We start from the raw sequence: 25,459 nt of genomic DNA on the forward strand, positions 1-25,459 counted from the left end.
CTTAGATATCTTTTTTAAACTACGGGAATTGGGTAGCCCACCCCATAAATTGTAGTGCACCAAGTAAACTTTTTAACATGATCGGTGACACTAGCGCGACACGCCCTTCGGTACCACGTGGGTTGGGGGGAGACTAGACCTCATGCCTACCATAGGCAGCTCGTGCCAATCAAGCCAAGCCCCTCATCTTATTTCTTAGGTCTCTTGAATCCATTGGTGAGGTTCATTTTGTCCTAGTGGGTTCTCTATAAAACTTACCACACAAAACTCTCTTGGTGAACACACAAAAATAGCCTTTTTTACAACTCATTTTCAAACCTCAAATCTATAAAAATTCACCACAAATTTGCAAACCTCAAATCTATATAACAACCCATAGAGCATATCTCATACCTTGAAATGTTTGAAATCTCTCTAACATTGTCAAACAAGGGTTAAACTAAAACAAGGTTCTCTTGCATCCTTCAATAACAACAATGGCTCTAATAACACTTGTTGGGAAATATTATAGCTTGGTCAAACCATTTCCTACATAACCCCATAAGAGAAAAGCATACATGAAAGCTTAGAAAATAATCATATGCAAAGAACAAAGACATACCACAAAATAACACATACCACAAAGACATACCAAAAAGACATGAAAGCTTAGAAAATAATCATATGCAAAATCCTCAAGAGGAAAAAACTTAGCTTCTAAAAAGATCCATGATCTATGTATTATTCAACAATAAAATAATTACATTACACTTACAAAGTCTTCATGAATACTTCTAAAACATCAAGCCACTCCAATGCATCCTCCATGTGTCCAAACATAATTGGTAATCATACAACTACACATTCCATGTCATGCTTCAAGTATGCACTCTTTAGAAGAGAGATCAATACAATGATAATTGAGCCAAAACTACTAACCAACAAAACTCAACTACTAAATGTGTGCTTGCTTTTATAGAATCAAGCTCACAAAACAACTAAGTGATAAGGTAAAATCATGAGTCACAAAACTATTGATGGACCATGTTTACTTTTTGGTACTAAGTTCTTCAACATTAAATATTTTTCTCATGTGCAACCCACACATAAAATATCTAACCAATATTACATACAACTTGAGAAGTGAACTCGAATAAATAATTAATGTGGCTAAACACATTACTTAAGAAGCACCACAAATAAATATTTACTTTACATAATTAAATAACTCTTTCTTGTGTAAAATGTACAGCACCCTATTCCTAACATTCTTGAAAGGTCAAAAATCATATTCAAAGAAAGATTACAATATCTAGAACTTTAGATCTATATGATAGAACTTACAATACAAAAATAGACCCTTAGCAATGGCTTTTGAAGCTATTCAAAATTTTGAAAACATATTAAAAAGTAATCAATTAATCACATAAATAAATCTTAAATATAAATAGAATCTATCTAAAACTAAAAAAGAGGTTTTAGAAATGTTAACCATTAGAGAAAGAGCACCAGCAGCCGTCATAGCTAACTTCGCTCACCCACAAATCCCAAATGGTACATCGGATTTTGAATTTTTTTTTTGGTTGTCTTCGTATGTGACTTAACTGCTTAAAGCTATTGATGTGGCTTCTAGGTAGTAACGATGCACGTTGTGGAATCAGTTATGCGCACAAAGGTCAAAAAGTACACATTTCAAAGTGTCGCCTGATACCTAACTAAAGATGTTCCAGTAACCATCCACTCAAAATTGCCAATAATTGTGGACAAATGTCCCAATAATTTTGCACAAATGTTCCAATAGTGGTGCATAAATGGGCCAATTATGAACAAAAAATTACAAAAAATGATCGGCTATTGGTCCAAACAAATTTATTAATGGTGTTTTCACTATGACGGCTATTGGGGGGTCACTATGAGAATAAGATGGCGGCTATTGGAACTATGATGGCTATTGGTACTCTTCCCCTATCCCTCAAATTGAATACAATTTTTTTGGATAAAATAGGTTGGAGCAATAACACTACTCTAAATAGAACTCCTAGCAAATTAATCAAGCATGCTCTCATTCATACCCAAAAGATAGTCACCTACCTTAATAATAATTGGGACAAGAACTTATTGAGAGCGAGTGCAGTTAAAAATGTCAATTTATATGATCTTCCCCATTAGACCCCAAAATGGTCTAGTTTAGGTGGGCTTTGCTACTAAAACTTATTGTAGGTTTTGTTTATGTAATGTGTGTCACTTCTCATAATCTATTTTGTTAAGTTCTATTGCTTAAAAAAAAAATGTGTGAGGCTTAATTTCTAATAATTATAAAAATTAGGTTTTTTTTTTTAAAACATGTGTCGGGTAAACTTTTTAACGTGACCGGTGACGTTGGCGTGACACGTCCTCCAGTACCACGTGGGATGGGGGGAGACTAGACTTCGTGACCTCGTGCTCCACTACTAGAAGCTCTCGCCAATCGAGCTAGGCTCCCAGCCCAGTTATAAAAATTAGATTGGATAAAGTCTATTTTTTGGTTTTTTTTTAATATGACAATTGTCTAAAGAAAAAATGAGATAATTTTGATTTATTTTTTCATATTAAATTATGGTTCATATGGAGAGGTAGGAATGATGATTTAGTTCAAAGTAGAATGCAATTTCATGCTAATTTAATCTATGAAGCCACTTCTTTCATTATTGTGTCTTACAAAATAATCCTTCAAACTAATGAATAATGATTCCATTAATTTGAGAAAAGAAGATATTTTGTAATTTGGGTGGTGGCTAGAGTTCAACTAGCTAATAACACTCCCTAACAAGCAAATGTGTATTAGGTTGGGGTCTCATGGAGGGGAGCTTCCTAAAAAATAGAGTTGGAGTTGTGAACTTTTTTTAAGAATATTTTGAAACTGTTGATCCCATGAATTTTGTAGCATAGTTCAACTTACAAGTTTAAACTCCAAAATTTAAGGAAGTTGGTGGCACTTACAAGTTTAAGCTCCAAAATTTAAGGAAGTTGGTGGCATGATGAATAAACTTACCTCTGTCTTCAATACTCTATGCAGTGATAAAAACAAGTAAAAAAACTATTTTCCCTTCAAAATTATTTTTTTTAACATAAATCTAAACTTACATGTTTGACAAGTGTTGTAATCCCACCCTATTTTCACCTAAGCACACATGCAAGCCTAAAAAGTAGGAGCTCTTATTTTTTATTTTTTTAAAAAAGATATCAGATATATATAATCTTTCTTAATGTTGTAATTGTTTTTGGACTGCATTGTTTGAATTTTTATTACATCAGTCCAAAATGGGTGAATTGCAAACCAAATCAAGTTAAAAAAAAAAAAAAGAGTAGAGTGGCACAAAATTCAAAGAAAAATAAATTAAAAAATAAATGTTTAATATAATAAAATAAAAATGAGAAATTACTAAAGAAAGGCTTGAAAAAAACAAGTTCAAAAGAGAGAAGAAAACCAAAAAAAAGGAAAGGGGAAAAATAAAAATCAAGTAGAAAGTCCTAATGAGTGTGCACATAAAATAAAAATTAATTAAAAAAAAGATTTAAAATTAAATATTAGTAAAATAAATAAAAATATTAAGACTCAAATAAAACAAGAACAAGAAAAGACAAAAGCTTAAAATTAACATAGTAGAAACAAATAAATAAATAAACATTCTAATAATAATAATTAAAAATATGATAGAAAAACATCTTAATTATCATTAAAAATAAATAATAATACACCATCTTTCTGTCCGCCGATGTTTGAAACAAGTAGCTGTTAAACAATTTTCGGGCAAACTGGCCAAACTGCGTACGTATCTGATAATGGCATTTACTCATGTGCCTCTGCTATTTTCAATGCTTTCGAGTGCCTCTGCAGTACATACATAAATGTGAATTCTGACCAGCCCATTTTCCCAATTAATTTTTTTTCCATTTTTTCCATTTTTTCCATCGAGGAGTTGCTATTAATATTAAAATTTGCTGATAAAATGTGTCATAAATGCATTTTAGATATTAATTTTGTTTGTCCTCAACAGATTGAAGCAGCCGCTGCGAGGAGATTGACTTTGGTCCATGCTGTGGTTAGTTTTCCAGAAGAGCCATCCATGGAATGATGGCACAGTGGATAGACATAGAGTATTAATATATTCAAAAGAAGGTCGTTAGAATTAGTGCAGCTGTGAACAGCGTGCTCAATAAGCCCATAGCTTCAACACTTCCCATGCCCAGAGGTCAAGGTTTCTAATTCCAGTGACATCAATCAGAAAAGGGGAAATTCTGTGAAGATTGAAGTGCTCCTCAAGGTATGCATGTCTGGTGTATGTCTAAGCATACCCACGCATATTTGTTGTTAGCTATGAAACTACCCATGCCCAGTTTACTAAATGCTAATTGCAAATTTTAGAGTTGGGTGCAGCACATAATTTAGTTTAGTTCAAGAATTTATTCTTTTGAATATAAACTTTCATGGTTTTTTTGTTTGTTGTTATGAATTTTTTTGTGTAAATCAAAAAATTTGAAGGTATGGCAGTCTTCTGCTCTCATAAAAATAATGAAGAATATGATTTTATTGTAACTAGAATGATGCTCAGAGCAATTGATTTTGTTGTCACTTTAGCTCCTAATAACCACTATCACACGAGTTGATGCTAAGATTTTACACCAGTATCGCAAGAAATAACAAATGAACTAATAACCACTAAATTGGTTGTTTATTAAATAATTCAATTTTATTCTTTACCCTCATTAACTGAGAAACACCGTAGTCTTCTGGTATTTTAGGGAAAAATCTCTAAGCCAATCTTTCAAATATATAAATTAAAACGTATATTTAATTAATAAACTTACTTCATAAAGTGTTTGGTAAAACTAGTTATGTTCCTGGGTACACATCACAAAAGAAAAACCCAATGCTTTGTAATAGCAAGAGCTATTATGTTGCTTAGAACAAGAGGTCATTATCAAGGTCATAGTCGGATCAGAACAATGAAAATATTAAATCTTCCTTTGTCAGTTTCAATAGTATAGAGTCGAGGCTTTAGCAAAGATGATAAAAATGCTCAGTATGCAAACCTTATTAGCATGCCTGAAATGTATATAGTTTCCAATTCAAATATGACTCCTAATCTGCTTTGCGCGATCCATTACTCAGCATTTTGCTTTGTTTCAAAGGAATGTGGCTTTCATAGTTTGTTAGTTCAAGAAAAATGCATTCAACTAGAACTCCTACTTGTGATAATTCTTGTCCTGAAAATAATTGGAAGCTAGTTTGCTACTTGGCTCTTTAAGAAACTTAGCGTAAGTCACTTCATCATAACCACATGAAGAATTAATCTCTATCAATTTAGAAGTTTATATTAAAAGCATATTTATATGTATATATAAAAAATGTCTCATGATTTAATCACAATTGAACCACAGATAGTGTGATAAAAATCAACAGAGCTTGGTTCAATATGGAATATGCAAATGATCTCACTATTTGAGATGCACAAGTAGCAATTTACAGAATCTCTCAGCTATAAACATAAATGAATGCTACAATAATTAAGCTTAGCTCATTGTCTTCAGCTCTGTTAGAAATAAAGCAAGAGAAAAACAAAATTTGATAAGTTTATGCTGCTCATAATCTTTTAAACAATACGAGGGATTAGATTCCTTCTTAATCTTATGAAAGCAGGTGCTTAGTCAGTCATTTGTTGTACCTTATGATACATTGCCCTGTTGGTTGAAAATTTTGTACACTTGGGGGAAATATACAAAATTGTGGTTTCAACCACAGCACACGAGTAAAAACTCTCCTAATTAAGGGAAGGCTCCCCCTATCTAACTAAAACTGAAATAAAAACAGGATGGGACAACAGTCTTCCTTCTTTCTTCAAGAAAGACAATATCCTTTTCTCTTCACAGAAAAGGATAGCGATTGAAAACGAACAACAGTAACTACTTTCAAGTGAAATGAGAGAAAGGAAATGAAGTTTCCTGAAAGCGCAAAGACTTCCGTCACTTCCTTCGGGACGGGACAGCAATATCAAGTTCAAAGACTTGACTATTGGAAGTCCTATCTACCCTTTACTATACTAAATTTTACAACGAATAAAAGATAACAGCTCAAAGACTGAAATAATCTATTCTTTTAACACAAAGACAAGAACTAATGCAAGCTCAAAGACTTGCTGCTATTTCTTGTCAAACAGTAATTTTTCCTCAAGAATAGACGCAAGCTCAAAGACTTGCTGCTCCTTCAAGAGGGTTTCCTATTTTAATTAATCTTCTCTACTTGCAGCTCAAAGACTTCAAATCAGATTGGACTAAGCTCCTTTAGAAACACTTTGCATAGAAGAAATAAAAAGATTCAAACTCAAACATGTAGTTCAAAGACTCAAAACTTGAGTAATCCTTCTTTCTTATTCTTCAAAACCTTCAATTCACATACATAAGCTCAAAGACTTCTTGCTGTAAATTTGGCAGAGTTTTTGCTTGCTTTCAAAAAGATATATTTACAATGGACCTCTCAAGTATTTATAGAAGAGGAGCCTTGAGAAAAAGGTGGGAGGATCCTAACTAACTTGAGAGATATTCTCAACCACCAAGACTCATTCAATAACTAACTGAGACTTCATTAACTAACTAAGAGTTACTCCAACTGACTAAGACTTATTCCAACTACAGTCCTAATCGGACACAACTTGTAGTTGTCTTACATGTAATTACAAAAGTGCAAGTAATGTGTAACTTGCATTTTACAAAAAATACTTTTACATGTAACTTGTCAAAACGAAATTACAAATGCATAACTAAAATTATTCCATGTGTCTAAAGACACGACTCTAACTGCATCATCCTTTGTCTGTGATGATCTTCATGTCGCTTCAGGATTCTAGAACTTGAAGTATTCTAGATTGGTAAAGACATCTTGAACCGGAACGGGAACTTGCATCCTTGTCTTCTTGCTTGGGGTAATACTAGCTTTTCAAGAGGGAACGGGCTGCCTTCCTCTTTTCATGTCATAACCATCTTTGTCTTGAAAGCATTCTATGCTCTCAACCATGAATTGTTGTTGGATCTCTTCTTTGTATCATCCTTCATTCTTGAGATCTTCTTGCAAAATAAGGCCCATGCCTTAATCCATTGATTTGGTAGATCGTGTGTGCAAACCGGACTGACAAGGGAAGAGAGAAATTGATGCAAAAATGGGCTCACAAGTGAATTTCGGGTTTTGGAAGTTGCATTACATGTGTGGGATAAACAAGAGAATTAACTTGCAAGTGTGGGAACAAACATGCAACTTCATATGTGTAATGGGTAACTACAAGTTTGCACTTGTAATTGGACCTTTAAAACTCATTTTCAAGTGTTTTTTGAGTACATTTTGGACCAATTTCGGGTTCTGGATGGCTGACTGCAAGTAGACTTTAAATGGGGAAAATGAATGAAGGTGTGAAATGAGTGGATGAAATGGTATGTACGGATGAGGGAATTGGAAGCGGATAGGTAAAAATGAATTTCAAGAAGATCACTTGGAACTTTGCCAATGCAAAAATGGGAAGAACTTTCAACTTGCAACCCGGATTTCAAAAAAAAGATGGTTAAATCTTTTATCCGTAAGGGAAGAACAATGATTTTCATCCAACTTGTAATCGGAATTTAAAATCCCGAATACAAGTAAAGAGGGAAAATGGGAAAGAACAATGCAATTCTAAAATTGCTTTACAAAAGGGAAAATCTCTCACACAAAATCTGATTTTTGGGGAAGAACCAACCATTTACAAATTTACAACTAGAAAGAAGAAAAAAAAAAAAACAAGAAAACAAGAAAAAAGAAACAAGAAGAAAATAAATCTTACCTTGCTCCAATGTGAAAATGCCTCTCCAAAAGATAATCAATCTTTGAAATAAAGAAGAATATCTCTTAAAAAGAAATTAACCGTATTCCAAAACCCTAGCCACGTTTTTGAAAAAATGGCAAAAACTGAAAAACATGGCAGCAAATGCATGAGAAATGGCATGGAAAATGGCCAAGACTCTTTCTAACCTCAATACCTTAGCATACCAAGCCAAAACGATTCATAACATTGCTGATTCGTGGCATTTTTAATGAAGAAAAACGTGGTTTTTTAGCAAAAACGTGTTTGCTATTATAAACCTAAAAACCAGCAAACTTAACCTCCATGTGGCGTGAAAGGTGTCTAAAAATGCATGGAAATAGGAAGGAATCCAAAACGCCTTCTATCTCCCAAAAAATCTCCACAAAAATTTGCTAAAAATCTTCAAAAAACATGTTTTTCCTTGCAATTCGGGTTTTTTGGAACAAATAGCAAGTTTAAAATGTATGAAACAATGAAAATCGGGTTTTTTGGAGGATATGACAAGTTTAAAATTTCACTTTTTCAACATGTTAGGCAAAATCGGGATTTTTTGGCCAAATAGCAAGTTTAAAATGTAAAAAATGCACTTTATGAGCAAAATCGGGTTTTTTGGACCAAAGTGCAAGTTTTAAATTGTCACTTTTTCACTTACAAGGCAAAATCGGGTTTTTTGGAGCAAACTGCAAGTTTTAAATACTTTTAAATGGGAAATAAAATCCCTACAACAAGTTATACTTGCTTGCACATATGTAATGGGGATTTAAAATCCCTATTACATGCAAAAACCATTAAAGTAGGGGTTTTTTGACCAAACTGCAAGTTTACTTGCAGTTGAGCCAAAAAATCCCTATTTTAACTAAAAATGACCAAAAAACAATAAAAAAACTTGCAGTTGAGCCAAAAAATCCCTATTTTAACTAAAAATGACCAAAAAACAATAAAAAGATAAAAACAACAAAGGGGAAATCTAAAATAAATTACAAGTAACATGTTTGAAATAAAAGTGCACATGTAATTGGTCAAAAATTCCCCTACAAAGACCAAAACAATGAATATCATTAAAACTTGCACTTTGAAGAAAATTCTCCACCTGCAGTTGGGGTTTTAAAACCCAACTGAAGGAAAGACATAGCAAACGAACCCAGAATTTGATGAAATTCGAAACATAATTCGAGGATGGACTAAGGATTAAGCCAGTCCAAGGATTAGTCGAAATTCTGCCTCGGGAAGCATGCCATAGAGTAATTTTTTTCATTTTTTCACAAAAATTTCATGTAATGGTCCTTCACAAAAATGAGGACAACATGCCCTTAAGGACCACCATTTTCTTCAAGTTTATGACATGGCCTAATAGGGTATAATTTATGTAGGTAAAAAAGACTATATGCTTCGACCACATATAATTTCACTCATACTTTGGTCAACCTAAATTTTTTTTTTCAAAACTTGGAGTCATCTTCAAACTTAAGCTTCAATCATAAGAGAACATTAATTGAATATAAAATCTTGATGAATTGAAATTATTGTTGTTTAGTGACCCCTTGGCATGAACTTTATTGACAACTGTCCACCAAAAAGAGTTGCTACTTATGCAAGTCCCTTCAGGATTGTATTTTAGGAACATAAGGTTATTCAGTAAATTGCAGATTGCTATATTTTCTACTTTTGTACCATATACCTTTTGAGTCTTGACCAATAAAAAAGATCAATCAACTTCAAATAAGTTTAGAACATGCAAAAAGCCCTAAGTTCCAATTTACTGCAGGCTGCAAGTACTGGACCTAGTGTTCATCACATGTAATAAACTAAACCTTCTAGTTTAGATGTTTGCAAAGTGATTTCGAATCCAAGTTTTCACTATGATATCTTTAATGGTTATTTCCTACTTATCATTTACCCTCAAAACATGAGGAAAAATTTAGTTTTACATGCATACATGAGATTTGTTCGAATTCAAAAGTTTTAACGTTTGTGACTTAAATGGAAAGATTCACAAAAAATTAAATGATGACAATTACTTAAACTAAATTCAGCTCTAAAAATTTGATTGATGTTAGGAAGTAAACTTTTATTTCAAATTAAAAGAAAATAATTTAATCACAATCAATTTTTTCCTATTATTTATATCATTATATGTGATTTAGATTCTTAAATGAATTTAACTTTAAAAACAAAATTTGAAAAATTATTGAATAACATCTATATCTAATTATAAGATACAATGATTATTTGTACAAATCAAAATTCACATTTAGAGTCAAAATGAGCATGTAAACTTATCTTGTTATAGTTCTTACTAATTATGTGATATTACTAAGGAAGTTTAAATTTTAGCTCTAGTTTTCTATCAGGGTATCCCTTGAACCTCCTTTAGGTACAAGTGCTAGTAATTAAAACAAAAGGAAGAGGGCAAAAGAAGAAATTACAAAAGAAAGAAAAAAATGTTAATATATAAAAAATATCAGCATCAACAAAAGAAGGAAACAATGGAGAAGAAAATATATATAATAAAGAATTTAAAAAAGAGATAAATATAAATAGAAATATAGGCCTTGCCAATGGGGAATCTATTGACTAAAAAGCTAATCAACGGCAATCTTGATCGTGTTTGCTGCTATTCATCTTCATTCCGGGAACCTTACTAGGCCTTAAAGGATCTAACGTTTACCAAGAGCACTGCGTTAACAGGAGGCAGGAAAAGCAAGAAATTAAATTACAAGTGAATAGCAAGACACAATGTCAAATCTAGAGAGTAAAATCGCCGCCTTATAATTAGTGAAGGTGAGTTGTTATCTTCTGTGCTTTCAATTAAAGACATCTTTTGGATATCTAATTTCTCGGATTTGTTGTTTCAAGCTTATTGAATAGCCTGAAGTTGCTTAATTTTGTTAATCGGCATTACTGCCAGAGATCTGCAATTATGCAAAATTTTGGATTGGTAGGCAGTATTCTTTCCTGGTCCCAATCCACTAATATGAATAAATCATTTTCATTTTCCCTATCGAAATATTAAATATTGAATAACCCTACTACTCTCAGATGCAGACCCCTAAAAGACTGATTTCTTCCACTACCCAATGTTAGAGAGCCCAAGATCGTGTTGGAAAAACATGATTTGATGAACTGAAATTAAACTAAATTGCCCCTTTGGCAAGGAAAGAGTCATATGCCATTCGATTTTTTTTGCTATATTTATGTACAAATGAAAGATCAATTTTTATAATATATTTTCAACGACATCGTGCAAAGAACTAAACCCCCGCCTGCATAATACCATCTTATGCAGTTATGTAATTTAAGTCTCAGAAAATCTCCTTTTATGATAGGTTTACCTGGGATTTCAAAAAAATTAGACCATTTTATTCCATTTCTATTTAATTCCGAACACCACTACTCGCATTCCAGAAATTTATCTTAAATTTGGTAATCGTTGGTGTATCAGAAAATTTATACTTAAATACCTGTCCATTGGAAATACAACAGTTACAGAATTTGGCAACCGTTAGGGTCTGGAAGTCCCTCAAACTTCAAGGAGTCAAAATTAGCTTGCATAATATGCGAGATAAGTGACTAACGTCAACAGTTAGAATGATAAATGCATTTCGATAGAAAAATGTGATATTTCTAGTCAATATCATCTTTATCAATATATACAATGACACCTACACATTTCAAAAGATTCAAAGAATCTTTTTCCCCTTTGGGAAAGGATTTGTCCATTTAGAACATCAAAAAATACTCTAAGTGCAGCTCAGATTTCATAATACAAAAACGAATCACACAAATAAAATTGTGGCATTTGTGCATATATTTATAACTAATTCAGAAAGACGATTACTGATTTTCTCTTTTTCTCTATTGAGAATTTGGGATTTCTATATTGGCCTCTTGTGCAATTTCTGATGTAGTGTTATGAACTGTCCTGGACTGCATCTGAGATGAGCCACTGCCGTTGGTCCTAGGCAATTGTATGCTCCCTTTGTCAGAATTATCCTCATTTTTGGTGTTATGTTCCTTGACTCGCAATTTGACTTTCTGATGCCATGCGGAGAGTCCCTCATGAATATGATTCTCAAAAATTTCCTTTTTGTATGTGGTGCCCATCTGAGTGGAGAAGACACAATATATCGTTATTAGGAGTGCGTAGTAATTCAGAGTCGTGAGAGCAGAGGAAAAAGCAAAATGCATAAATATTTCCATCTCCAAAAGTGATCGGAAATCTACTGTAATTTAGAATCCAATTTGCCAAGGAAAGCAGGCTTTGAATCACCTGTGTGACAAGGGCATAAAGCGGTAAGGTACTGTAGCTGCAAAGGACTTGAATAATAACCCTGCACAGCACCAGGTAGTGACATTTACACTTCCATAACTTACATATGCATGCTGTCCAAGTCAAATTTCCAAGTGACTTATAATACCAATAATCAACCAAAACAAGAAAATGCAGTCAACAAGGATGACGTCAGCAGAGCTTAGTCAGCACAAAACAAAAAATATGAAGCTCCTTTCTAAGGCTTTTTATATTGTCTAAGTCGCACAAAAAAACTTCATTTGTCAAGTTTATGACTAAACATTGACAATTATTTGTCGAGTTTATGAATAAACACACATCCTCTATAAACTCATGCCTTCTGAGAATAGCATATTGCCTAAAGGTAGCGTTAAAACTGTGCATTTTTCCAAGCTGATCGAACAGTTCAAGACTAGAAGAGATAGTTAGAGTCTTCTATATGTATGAAGATAGTGTTCATAATTCACACAGGGAATTCACTGTCATTCATGAACAACAAACAGGCTTTATCTTTATATTTTTTCAAGTTTCTAAAGCAAATATCGGTTAGATATTGAATATTTTCAAAATCGCAAAGAGAATATCAACATCTTATCTTCTTCAAATTTCTATAAAACATCTGCAGATCAGAAAAAGATCAATCAAAGTAAAAAGTTTTCATGTTGTTCGCCTATGTTACCGGATAAGCCTGCAACTGGCCAGATATGGTCAAGATGCAAGAGAATGGGGTTGGGTTCCTTTGGGTTGAACCCAGGTAGGATCTAGGGAACCCAGGCAAACCTAGGGTGAATCTCTCCATTTTTCTGCCTTGTTTTGGGTTTCATTTTTAATTTTTCAACTTTTGACATTGCATTTTTAAAAATTATGAAAATAGTGTTCTCCATAAAGGACCATGTAGTTTTAAAGGTCTTCGTTTGGATTTGGTGGTGGGGGCTCTTTCCCTTAACCCTGCCCTGTATCACAATAGGGAACACGCAAAGGGTGCTGCACTTGGACCCCACGAGGGGCGCTGCCCCCAAACCCCCATGATGCAACGGAATATGGATCCAAAGCAAACTAACTTTTGGATATTTCCACTCTTTAACATGTTACATTTGAGTTTCAAAAGTTAACACACTTCAATTTAAGTGGCAGTAGCACTGCCTGTGGTTCTTTAAATGTTCCTACATAACCTAATGTCAATGATGATGCTGGTGTTAGAAAATCTTTATGATGCTGAAAATTGATTGGTGAACTTGATATTATTATTTTGATAAAGAACTTGAAATTTAAACATGGATATTTTATTATATTTATCATTCATGTTTTAAATGAGGTTAGAGTTTATGCTGGTTTTGTTGATTATAATTTATATTATGCTATGTGGTATTCTCAACTTAATTCTTTGTGTATATATATATATATATTTGTAGAGACGAACCCAGCCCCAAGTTTTATTTTGCAGGATCCACGGACCAGAATCTGTACCAGCACTGTAAGTTGGTAACATAGATTTTCACAATTTTATTGAGTTAGAAAAATAGTGTTTCCAAGGTATCTTCCATGATGAGAACAAAGGATTTGCCATGAAATTAGAAGTATGTCGGAGGGTTGCCAAACTTAATCAGGACAAAGGAAAGAACTATTAGAATTAGATTAATCAAGAGCCACTTTCTACAAAAGGACCTATTCAGCCCATGTTAAAAATAGTTCATCACCAATTTTGAAGAGGAGCATATTTTGAATTTTCTATTTTCAGCCAAAGTACGTTATTTTAAGCTTGCTACTATTTTAGCATCCTTATAAGCCTTGAGTTAACTATTGTTAGATCATCTATCAAGTCAGACAACTTAGATGACTATTAAAGGATAAATTATAATGATTTTGATCGTCAATTCAACCGGCAATCATATGTCATAACATTAGAATTAGTTGATGAGATGATTTGTAATAAGGTTTGCACGTCATGCAAACAGTCATAAATACTAGTAGAGTTGGCATTCAGTTATTTATTTCATTTATTTTCATGCAGTAGTTTTGTAACAATTAAATAAGTAACATTTGCACTTAGATGGCTAATAGTAATTTTCAAGGCATATTCCTGAAATTGTTGTTCACTAAGTCTTGAGTGTTGATATTTGATCGTTTTTTGTGTTAGGTACAATTTGATAGTTTTTGCATGCTTTGTATTGCAATTATTATTGAAATAAGTCTTAAAACTCTGTAATTTTTTTCTGCTTAACATTTGTGTTTTTCTGATCCAATTTTGTCGAACTTATGATTTTTGATCTCTACATTTTATTAAGAATCATAAGCATCCCTAGTCGTGTAAGATTAATTTCTACAATGTATAGTATTATATGCAAAAATATTTTGACTAAAACACTTGTGATCTAAACTGAGAAAACAAAACAATAGGTTTTTAAATTAGGCACGTACTGCAAGTTGTCTAAAAATCCTTAGATTTTAGTACGAAGGGAACATCCCCTTACAATTTTGCATCACATAGAAAGGTGTGATTTTAAACGTGTACAATCTCTAAATTCTCTGGATAGGTTTTGGGAATAGCAATTATGTTTTTCCAGATTTTAGGTACAGCAGGAGGGCAGTGGGTTACAAGTACAACTATTAAAATAATATACAAAAATTAATATTTGAAAAATACTTTCAAAAACTACTAATTGAAATTGCAATTTATCATTTAAGTTGAAAAAAATATTGAAATTATACAAAGTTGTACTATTGTACAACATTTTGTATTAGCGACAACGAATCTTAATATGTCCTCCCCCCTATCTTGAGTGGAAATTACCAAGACTCTGGTAGAACTGTGCAAAATTAGGGTTTATTCAATTATCAAGAGGGTTTTGCTTCGCCCTAGCCAAAACCCTAAGCTTCTCATGGCTCCATTGCCCTTTTGTTGTATTTTATAGTTGACTTGCTACCCCTAGTCGCTGTTAACGTAAGTCATAGCTTAAAGCCTTCTAACATCGTCAAGTAATCGGCCCCTTAGTCCTAGTGCCCTTATGTTCCTGGTCAATGCTTTTACCTTTTATTTTGCCTTAGTCAAATTTTTCAAATTCCAAAAATCTACATTTGTTGGAGTACATTGGGCATTGGCAAAGCGGATGGTTTGTGAACTGAAAGGTTCATCAAAGTAGAAGTTTGCTGAAGGGTTATTTCTGCAATAAGAGAAAACGAAGAAAGTATTTGTAGTTCACAAACCTTTTAGTTTGTCGATGGAGCAGTTCGCCGAAATGCTTTTCAACAAAGGATGAAGCTTGGGAAGGTTTTTGGTAGTTTTAACTTTTAATAGTTTGTCAAATTGTGTTTTCGCCAAAAAGAATCAAGTATTGAAGTGTTTCAGCAAACTCTCGAGATCATGTACATCTTAGTTCGTCAATGAAGTGTTTTGCCAACATAAAGTTTTCATGAAGTCAATTCCACCAAAAAATAAAGACATTTAAAAGGTTCATCCATGGGTTTTGTTCCAGCGATTTTTACAGTTCACAAACCTTTGAGTTTCACCAATTGCTAGTTTTGCCAATTAAAGGTTTGCTAATGAAGCCTATGATAAAGTTGCTCAATGTAATCAATAGACTGCATGCTTTACAAACCTTGTGGTTCACCAAAAGGTAGGTTTGCTGTTTGTTCATCTAACCAAAAAGGAAGAGTAGCCCCACTTATTCTCCAATTGGCTGATATGTGGCAAACATTTATTGGATTGCATTGCTCTAAGGCATTGCGAGTTTCAAGAGGCAAGCCCACCTCAAGGTTGTGAGAATGCAAGATCTTGCCACATGTCTAGAGGTTCATGTGTCACATTCCTATGGGCCATCTTCACATTGCAAGTTTGTGAAATTTAGAAATCTTCAACGAATGATGAAGCAAGATCTCACCACGTGTCCTTGTAGGACCATTGGGTCAAAAAGTTGTGATGACCATTGATCTGTTCTAACCAAAGATAATTGAAGGTCAACATTCAAAATGGGAAGATGGCTACCTGCGAATTCTTCGTTTGCACGGACAAAGAAAAAAAATAGGGTTTCTATGCGAGAAGCATATTGCTACAAAAGAAAAAAAACAAATGCAAAATGATTGAAGAGATGCAGAAATGAAATGTAAAACTTGTACCAACATCTAATCCAGCAAATGGCAGTACAAGTGATCAGATTTGGTTTTAGAATCGAATCAAATCTTCGAAAGTTTTTAGGCGGTGAGGTGGTTTGGCCTTTTTCTTATTTTTGTGTGTATCAATTATCAAATGAATATGTGACACTTGTTTATGGCTCTAAGCTTGTCTTGCTCCCTTGTTTCTATAAAAGGGAATTATGAGCCGTCTAAAGAGGTTGGTTGTTTCTGAGACCCAAAAAGGGGAAGAGAGAAAAGACTGCTATCTATTGTTGGGTAAATGTCTATGTTTGTAAGCTATTGCATGGCAATATTCCTGTATTTTGGATTATAATTATATGAAAATCATGTTGTATTACATCTTGTCTTCAATCTGAACTGTAATAGCTTTTGAATGAAATAACAAAGGGAAATTGAGTTCTTCTTGCACATTGTTGTAGTGAGTTATTTTATGTGATTGCTTTCTATCTAAGGGATAAGTTAATGCTTCCAGGAAAACAATGTTGTTACGGGTTCAGAGGGAATATTAAGTATGGGTCATTGCAAGGTTCAGGTCTTATTATCTCAAGGTGATAACAAATCAACTAGCCACCAGAATATGTTTAATATTGTGATGCAAAAAGCATAAGATATGACTGTGTTGCCCTGGAATACGCACCAATCTTTGTCCTGATGTATTCTAGTTTTAGAAGTAGCCACCAAAATCTTGAAATCAAAAAAAAATATGCTTTATGATTTAGGTTTATTTTCTATTTCACTTCATACCAGAGTTGAAATGAGAACAAGGGATGTACCAGTCATGACTATAGCCATACAAACCCTTGTTATTTTGTATGAAGCTTATCAGCTGGACACTAGTGTAATTTTTGAGTCATATTCAACTTCCAATGTCACAAAGGGTGACCCAGCCCCTCCCCCCTCCCCCCAAGTTTCGCAAGGCTTGAAGTGCAAGGGAGAAAAGTGTGAGATCAATCTCCTTTTCATTGGCCACTGATCTAGGGTTCTTGATAATACGACTTGGCTAATCCTTCGAGAAACCTAGTCAACCAGTGGAAAATAACCAATAGACTCCACCATTCAAATTGTAGGATCAACTTTTCCACTGTCCATTGTCTCAATATTGGCCATGCTATAAACAATCCAAGTGAATTCTTGCATTGTTTTTGTAGTTGTCATTTGCAAATATGATAAAACCTATCACCTTTCATCATCTCAAAATAAAGTACCAAATTCGAGCATTATTCTTCAAACATAAAAAGTTAAGGGCTTTAATATGTTCCCAAGGAATTCACTACAGAATAGAACTTGATATATGTGAAATCCGATCATCTTCACTGTGATCATTATATTTACTTTCTAAATCGTTTGACAATAACCATAGTTGCATTTCTCATAATTGACAATGACTCTGCAAAACATAGTAATAGAATTCAATACTTGAGACTTAATCCAACGCAGACCAAAATAATTTTATATTATGCTTTTTAAAACTTGAGCAGGGATTTGAGGGCAGCACCACATCTAACAAGGTTCAACGCCAATAGTCACAAGGCTGGATCAAGGGGCCACAACCCCACCACCAAGCTCAAATTAAAGCCTTCCAGACCACAAACTCCTCTATTGCACGTGCACTTTTTTAATTTCTTTTACTTTTTTATGTTAAATGTTAAATGGCTGTTTTTATTTATAGTCTAGACATGACTTTCTCTTTTCATGATTGCAATAGAGCATAGGCTGGCTAATTTATAAGTTTTTTTGGGTAAGAGCCCATTGGCCCCCTTTTAGGTTTAGGTTTATGGTTTTATCATTATGTTTACTTTTTGAAAATCTTGAACTGCAAAGGGTGTTTTTTTTTTAATGATGGACGAGATGGTTGTGGGCACATTCCCTAGCCTTCCTAGGGATGACAAGACATCCCAAGACATCCCTGCATCTACAAAGCCATCTCAGGGATGGGCTCCTGAGTGCCTCACAGAAGGGCATTTTACCCCTGTTCTGCCATCCATGGAATGTCCTTGTTCCCGGAAATGGGCTACAACCCTAGGGAACACTTCTTTAATATTGCTTTTATTTCTCAATTCAAAATTTCAAATAGATCAATGGACAACAAAGTTTCCTATACAAAAAGAAGGTTGTTTAACAAATCCAAATAGTTGCAGGATTGTTAAGGTTTTTCGATGTTAAGAATCTGTGAATGAAATTCAGTTTGCTCAGTCTATTAACAATTGACATCATGAAAAGGAAACTTGTCGAAGCATACCCGATTACAAGCCTTGGAACTATATACACAACTCTTCCCATAATGCAAGAGTCAAATTTGTAAGTTGTCTGCACATTCCATCCAAATTAAAAATAAAATTAAAATCCATAATATGGATCCAGTTGAGTAATTTCAGTAAGAGTACACAATGCATTTTAAAGTATTATCAAGTTAAGCATCTTTCAACTCTAACTAAATTTTAACATAAGTTGCAAAATTTGAAATAGTATTATCATTATTAATCAATTGAACGCACACATTTCCTATGCACAGAATCCAATATCCAACCATCCAATGCATATACTTTAATAATAATGAATAACATGTTTAGCAAGATATGTAATTAACTTAATTTTTCAATTGACCAAAGTGCAAATTTAGATTAACACTGATAACATCCTAGCCCTAGGTGTGGAGAATGTAATTCATCACCATAAAAAAACTCGCCATAATTTCAGAACTTTCAATGGCCTTGATTGTTCTGTTGGGATTAAACAAAGAGACAGCAATCTTAGTTGCCACAAACTGATCTAAATTTTCTTGTATGGTGTAGCAGGTACACTACCCTCTAAAAATACAGGTCTCCTGACCCAACAACATCAAAATATGCACATTTGTCACCATTCTAGTGAGTTATTTGGAAAATCAGTATGCTCACATGGCCAACATGTTGTCAAAGGCTTCAGGTAATGCACAGGATGAAAAACATTGTTATTCCAAGGCTCTGTACAAGATCTTTCTCTGTCAAATCCCTTCCTCATGGGTGTCCATGGTACAGAACTCCAAAACTTTGAACAAAATACATGCAGATTTTATAGCCTCATCTCCAATTTTCACATTGCTGGATTCATTTTTATATTTTATCTATTTTACTGGTTTCCTCTAAAAGAACCCCATAACCATATAGGTACAGTTCAGGTCTGGGTCCTGGGCTGGTTCCTCACTGGGTTTGCCCAGGCCCCAGGGTCACTCCTGAGTACGCCAGGTTCCTGACCCTGGGCTGAACCTAGATGAACCCACAGGGATCCAAGGGCTGCCCAAAACAAAAAAGAAAGAGAGCATTTTTATAAGCAAAAAAGTGCTTGCATATATAATGTCACCTTTAGGCTTTAAGTGATAAAATTGTGAGAATGGTGTGCATCATGAAGATTGTATGGTTGCCCCATGCAGTACGCAGCCCCTCAATCCCATTGAGGACATTTACCCCAAACCCCCATGAGGAGTTCTGCCTCCAAACCCCATTTGGGTGTCCACTCCTAGATCCTGTCGAGTTATTAGGATCTCTTGTCATGTAAGGAACTTGATTACAATGAGGGGGTGGCAAGGGATTGGGATCTAACTATTGAGTGTGTTGACTTGGACATTATTGTTACAAACTTGCCAGAAAATATCTTTAGATGAGGCAGCTTGTACAGTACATGACTAGTGGAAGTGGCATTGTAACTCATTGTAGCTCAAGAGAAATTGAACCAAATGTTGATTTTGATGCTTTTGATGAAGAGCAATATAAAGACTATCAAATATTGATTGTAATGTTCATTGTGTATTGACATTTGACAAATCAATGAATTATGAATTTATGAGTATCTTCATTTTGCAATATATATATATATCTGAACCTGTACCCATACCCAAGGAAAAGAAAAAATTTCCATACTGCTGTACAGTGTGCCCATACTTGTACCCACACTTGTACCAAAACCAGTAACATAGTATTTTATCTATCTAGTAGAAAAGGGGGTGTTTTGGAATATACGTAATATAAAATTTTGTAAGAAAGATACTTGAAAGGCCTATGAAAGTATGTTGCATTATGTTCAAAACAAGATAACAAAAACAGTAAGGAACATGGTAATATCATATACAGTTTCTTCACCTGGTAATTGATTCATGCTGGCTATAACTATAAACTATTCATATTTCATTACAATTGCATACTAGAAGAAGATAAATGAAAAATCGTCTCACTTAGCCTACCCTGCTAGCAAATGACAATTTATGCAGGATAATTTGTTGACAATATAAAATATCAAAAAATTTCCTTCGAGCAAACTAAACCTCCAACATAATATCTCCTATACAGAGCAAAAACATGCGCATGGTTTATATGCTTACCCATATCCAGAAGAAAAATGCTATTTCAAAAGCATTCTGCAAAAACAACCAATACAGAGATTAACGATTGCATATCTACACAAATCCATATCATCTGAGGCATGTTGTATTATCTCTCCTTTTATCTCAACGTTCCTCTATTTTTGTACATGCTGAATTTTAAAAATGAGCGACTCAGCAATTCTCATATACAGGCTGTTATTCATTACCTGGAAGAGAATAAAGTGAATTAAATGAAGGACTAGTTTAGGCCTTCGAAACCAGAAGTGATCATCTGAAGGCCGGACAAGAATTGCTCCTTCAACTGCAGTGTGTTTTTCAGCAACTTCTTGAGCTAGCTGCATAATGACATGCTGCAGTTTTGCACCCACGGCAAGCAAAAGCTGCCAAAAATCCATCTAGTCAAATGTCTGACAAAATATCACATAGCTAATGCACTGTGAATGTGATACATAGAAACGTACATAATTACTATATATGACAGATTCACAAAAACTGTTATAATCGGTAGCAAGTTTTTAGTGTTTTCACTTAATAGTTTAAATTTGTCAAGTACTTAGATATCAAAACACATGAAACGTGTCTTGCTAATAAGCATTGAATACATACTCAGGAATTCAGTACACACAAAGATATGTATCAAAGATTCATAAACACGTCTCATTAAATTCACTCATTCAAAATATGCGTGGACAGATGTTTCTCAGTTTTTTATTTTTCCTCTAATAATAGGAAATGTCAACAAAATTAGAGGATACATAAAGGCACTTTTTAGCTTTGGTGAAAAGGCCTTTTTAATAAAAAATACATCATATATTATTTCAAGATACAAACAGTTACATCAATCTAGATAGAAAGTGGAAAGGAATGTCTTTTTCTAAAACAGCCAGAAAAGCTAAATATATTTTTTATATTATTTGTAAAGGTGGGTTTTGGAAAGGGCCTAGACCCCTTTTTACAAAACCAGAAAGATAAAATGATGAAGTCCAATGAAACGAGCAACTATATGGAAGAAACAGCACTAAGGCAGCATTGCAAAAGCAAACAATCAGCAATGGAGCTGAAAACAGAAAACTTGGGGCTAACTACTTATTGACCGAAGGAGAACTGAATCGAGGCAGTTTGAAACCAAAATGCTCCAAGTAGCATTGGACAGCCTCATCCTTCTTTTCCTTGGCACATAAAGCTTTCTAGCTTTCTCCCCATTTCTAAATGCTACTCTTGAATTATAAGGACCCCCAGGGCCACATGAAATCCTCTTTCCCAACACTATCTCCCCTTTATTATTAAAAGCAAATGGGGGTGGTGGGTAGGGTGACCTCCACAACTCATTTGTAGGGTTGAAGCCACAAATATCTTAGGTCTCTCCCAACCCCCTACGATCCTCAAAATCCCTTCCCCTAAAACAACTCCTTTGTTACCTCTTCAAGAAGAGCCTTGCATTCATTATTACCTCCATTTGTCAAGGAGCCTTCCACCTCACTATTGATCATCAAAAGCCTCAAGAAGGGTTGGGAAGGCAAAGCTTGTTCCTTTTTCCTCCAACAAGATTGCTTTATCTTGTTGTTCGGGCAGTCCACCTCCACATGACCAGCTTCGAAACAACAATGGCAAACAACCATGGAATCCTTGAAGTCTATCCCTCACACCCATTTACACAATTTATATGACAAGGTAATCCTAGAAGGGAGCACCTTATCGACATTCAAATAAACACAAAATCTTGCAAACAACAATCATTTCCTAGATTTGATGACTGCATCCATTGCAATAAGCTGTCCAAATGAGTTGGCAATGCCCATAAAGACATCCTCATCCTAGAAATCTAGTCTCCAATGATAGCCCAAGAAGACTAACCCAAATCGATCCTCAAATATTTCTTGAGGAATAAATCATTCTAACCTAGAAACCACGAGCCCTCTAAGAGGGCCCTTGCATAGTCTTTGTGGTTCATGAAGATAAAAAAGAAACCCGTCAACAAAGCCACAATCTCAAATGTTCCAAGTTTCCATTTACGTTGAGTTTACTTTCTGAACAATCAATATTTGGTTTGGCTCTAAGAAATTTCCATACAAGTGAATTCCTAAAAATGGAAGCTTAGCTTCAATAGCAATGTCTTGAACATAGAGCAGGAGATCCTTACCATCCACCAATGGAGTCAAGGATTGAGTAGGAGTGAAGAGGTCCAATCCTTTGATAGCATCAACCCACCTTTTTGCCAACAAACCACCACCAATAGCTCCAAAATCCAAAGTCGTCCCACACATTACACCATCCCCCCAACCACCAAGGCTTGAGTTGAATGATAGTCAAAACCCCAAAAAGAATCTATCTTAGGGAAAAATTCCTAAGTATTAACTTAAACAAACACCCCAAAGGCAAAGCAGTTAGAGGTGCTGATAGGGGGAGTGCTAATATCACTAAAAAAATCTAATATTATTTGTCTAGTAAAAGTTAGTTTATCCCATTCAAATGGTGTTTTGAAATCAAATTTAGGTGTGTGTGTGTATATATATATATATATATATATATTACCATGTAATTTGACATACTCGTTAAGTTACTATATCTTAAAGTATATTTATTTGTCTTTGATTCTTTTCCATAAATATAGTTGAAATTGTTGGATTATACTAGAGCTTGTAAGGATGTTTTTGAACACCATTTGTGTCTAAAATTTTAGACCAAGGACTAGTACTTTTAACCTAGAAATCGGAAACACGATGAAATTATTGTATGCTCCCCAAGGACACATCCCCTACCGAATATGACCTCACCCCCACATAGCGGACATTATGGGGATGCAAGGACAGGTAGAAAACATCGCCAACCTATTCCTTATTTGCAAAAAAAAAAAAGAAACATCTTGGATACTACCCAAAAAAGAATTTAGGGGATGCCTTGGTACGTTATTGGATGGTGGATGTGGCATGGCAAGGACGCACTAGAGTTGAGGATGCTTGCCACTGGCCTCCTTCCACAAGTTGCCAATTCTTCTGCTACAAAGAGGAAGCGGTCCACATATAGCTTCAATCAATGAATGAATGAAGAGGAACAACCTTACCTCTAAACGATGAAAGAACGTGCCTTGTAGCTACATGATCAACGAACTCCTAAGTATCATCAAACTCTTACGTACAAGTTAAGATGTTGGCCCTGAAAATGCCATGCAATTAAAGATATCAGTTTTCCACAATCCATAATGTTACTAGTTGATGTTTTTGGATATGATTGTGTGTATTTTTTTTTTTGCATCAACATTTTGGATCACACTCTGTGATCCATCATCAAGATGATAGAGAACATCAAAAGGATCACAGATCATGGAGTGTGATCCGAAACGTTGATGCAAAAAAAAATAAACACAATCATATCCAGAAACAGCAGCTAGTAATGCTATACAAGTTGATGAGGAGGCAGTAAAGAAGAGATTGGTCGGGGTCCCATTGGATGAGGCAGCCCCTCATATCGGCGATGATTCAAACTCAAACTCCAATTTTGATGCAATGTTACAGAATGTCGACTAGGGGCAGCTGCATATTTTAATGTTTTTTTCATTTTTGGTTAAACTTGCACCCTTTGGACATTGTGTTGTAATTTATATATAATATATATGTATATTGATAATGGAAGGAATAAAATTTTGTTAATTTGTTTGTCAACTCCCATGTGAAATCTCAATTCAAGTCTACCATTAAGTATTAAAGTTCTATAATGTCTATGATGAATGGTTGATCAATGTTATCATATGAATATTTGAAATTTCCTCATTTTTTAAAATTTTCCCTTTTTTTAAATAGTTGTTCCTTGACATCCCCTAAAAAATGGCCTTAAAAAAACCCATCTCAAAAACACATCACCATATACCTTGCCATCATTGACCTCAAAAATTTGGGGGAACAAGGGATTTATTTTGGCTCTTGTATTCTTCTTGTTTAATATTATTGAAAACAGATCACATTGTAATGATGTAAATTTAAACTTGTCTTCTTGATATCACTTTAATAGTGTACAAAGCTGTTGTGATATTAGGCCTTACAAAAAAATGTGAAAGTGAAACTCATGCTCTGATCTTGGTGAATACAACATCTAGTGTACTTGTTTATGGTCATGACACCTCAACAAAATTGTCAGAAAACAACTTGCTAACCCATAGTTGATAATCAAGGTGTTATATCCATGCTTATGATTGTAGATATGAGAGCCCAAAAGAGAAGATAAACATGTTTATATGCAAAATAAAAACACACATTGATACCTTAGTTAATATTGTTTATACAAAGTCATGTTGCAAACTAGAATCTTTGAATTTACCCAAATTGGATAAATTCATTGCTCATTTTGTTTAATGGTTGACTTTTCTTTCCTTTTTAGGTGGGCAAGAATTTCAAGACATCATCCCCTTCTAGGTCACACCCTATCAAGTTGTATTGTAACTCCAATTGATTGATGTTGGTTGTTAGTGGACATTAATACAATTTCTCCATGTTCCAAAAAATGTTAGTAAAACACAAAATATTCCAAAATGAAATAAATTAAAATCTTTATTGTCTACAATTCTTCAATCCAAAGATTTTTATTCAATCCTTAAATACATAAATGTCTATCCATTTGGTAATTCCCATAGTGCATCATGTGTAATATCATTTTTAGGAACAAATTGCATTAATTTTGAGTCAATCTTCATGATCTATATTTTGAGTTAGTCTGCATCACCCATATTGTATTAGTGGTTCACAAGAACCAATCTCTCACAAACATGAATGATACACTTGGAACTCATTGCATATAGGTGATGCTCAAAGTGGTGGAGCTCCACATTTTCCAAGGGATTAC

At 34.2% G+C, this 25,459-nt stretch overlaps 1 protein-coding gene and 1 long non-coding RNA gene across 6 annotated transcripts in view; one reads left to right on the forward strand and one right to left on the reverse strand.

The window, feature by feature from the left end:
* Positions 1 to 4,360, forward strand: part of LOC131050394 (uncharacterized) — a 30,352-nt gene extending 25,992 nt beyond the window's left edge. For both annotated transcript variants that reach the window (XR_009106937.2, XR_009106938.2), the window contains one exon: positions 4,017 to 4,360. This is a non-coding gene — a long non-coding RNA (uncharacterized LOC131050394). The remainder of the gene's footprint in view (positions 1 to 4,016) is intronic.
* The window catches only part of LOC131050392 (MLO-like protein 1), a 106,276-nt gene that overhangs the window by 24,252 nt on the left and 56,565 nt on the right, over positions 1 to 25,459 (reverse strand). For 2 of the 4 annotated variants that reach the window (XM_059221803.1, XM_057984551.2), the window contains 5 exons: positions 20,833 to 21,006; positions 20,624 to 20,659; positions 18,509 to 18,576; positions 12,118 to 12,178; positions 11,429 to 11,951 (listed from right to left, as the gene is read on the reverse strand). In XM_059221803.1, the coding sequence (XP_059077786.1) occupies positions 11,703 to 11,951; positions 12,118 to 12,178; positions 18,509 to 18,576; positions 20,624 to 20,659; positions 20,833 to 21,006 (588 nt within the window). In that variant the 3' untranslated portion in view covers positions 11,429 to 11,702. Of the gene's footprint in view, positions 1 to 11,428; positions 11,952 to 12,117; positions 12,179 to 18,508; positions 18,577 to 20,623; positions 20,660 to 20,832; positions 21,007 to 25,459 lie in introns of those variants that run through there. The other 2 variants (XM_057984552.2, XM_057984553.2) reach the window with 2 other exon arrangements.

This window comes from Cryptomeria japonica, chromosome 1 (genome assembly GCF_030272615.1).
Source record: "Cryptomeria japonica chromosome 1, Sugi_1.0, whole genome shotgun sequence".
NCBI lineage: Eukaryota > Viridiplantae > Streptophyta > Pinopsida > Cupressales > Cupressaceae > Cryptomeria > Cryptomeria japonica.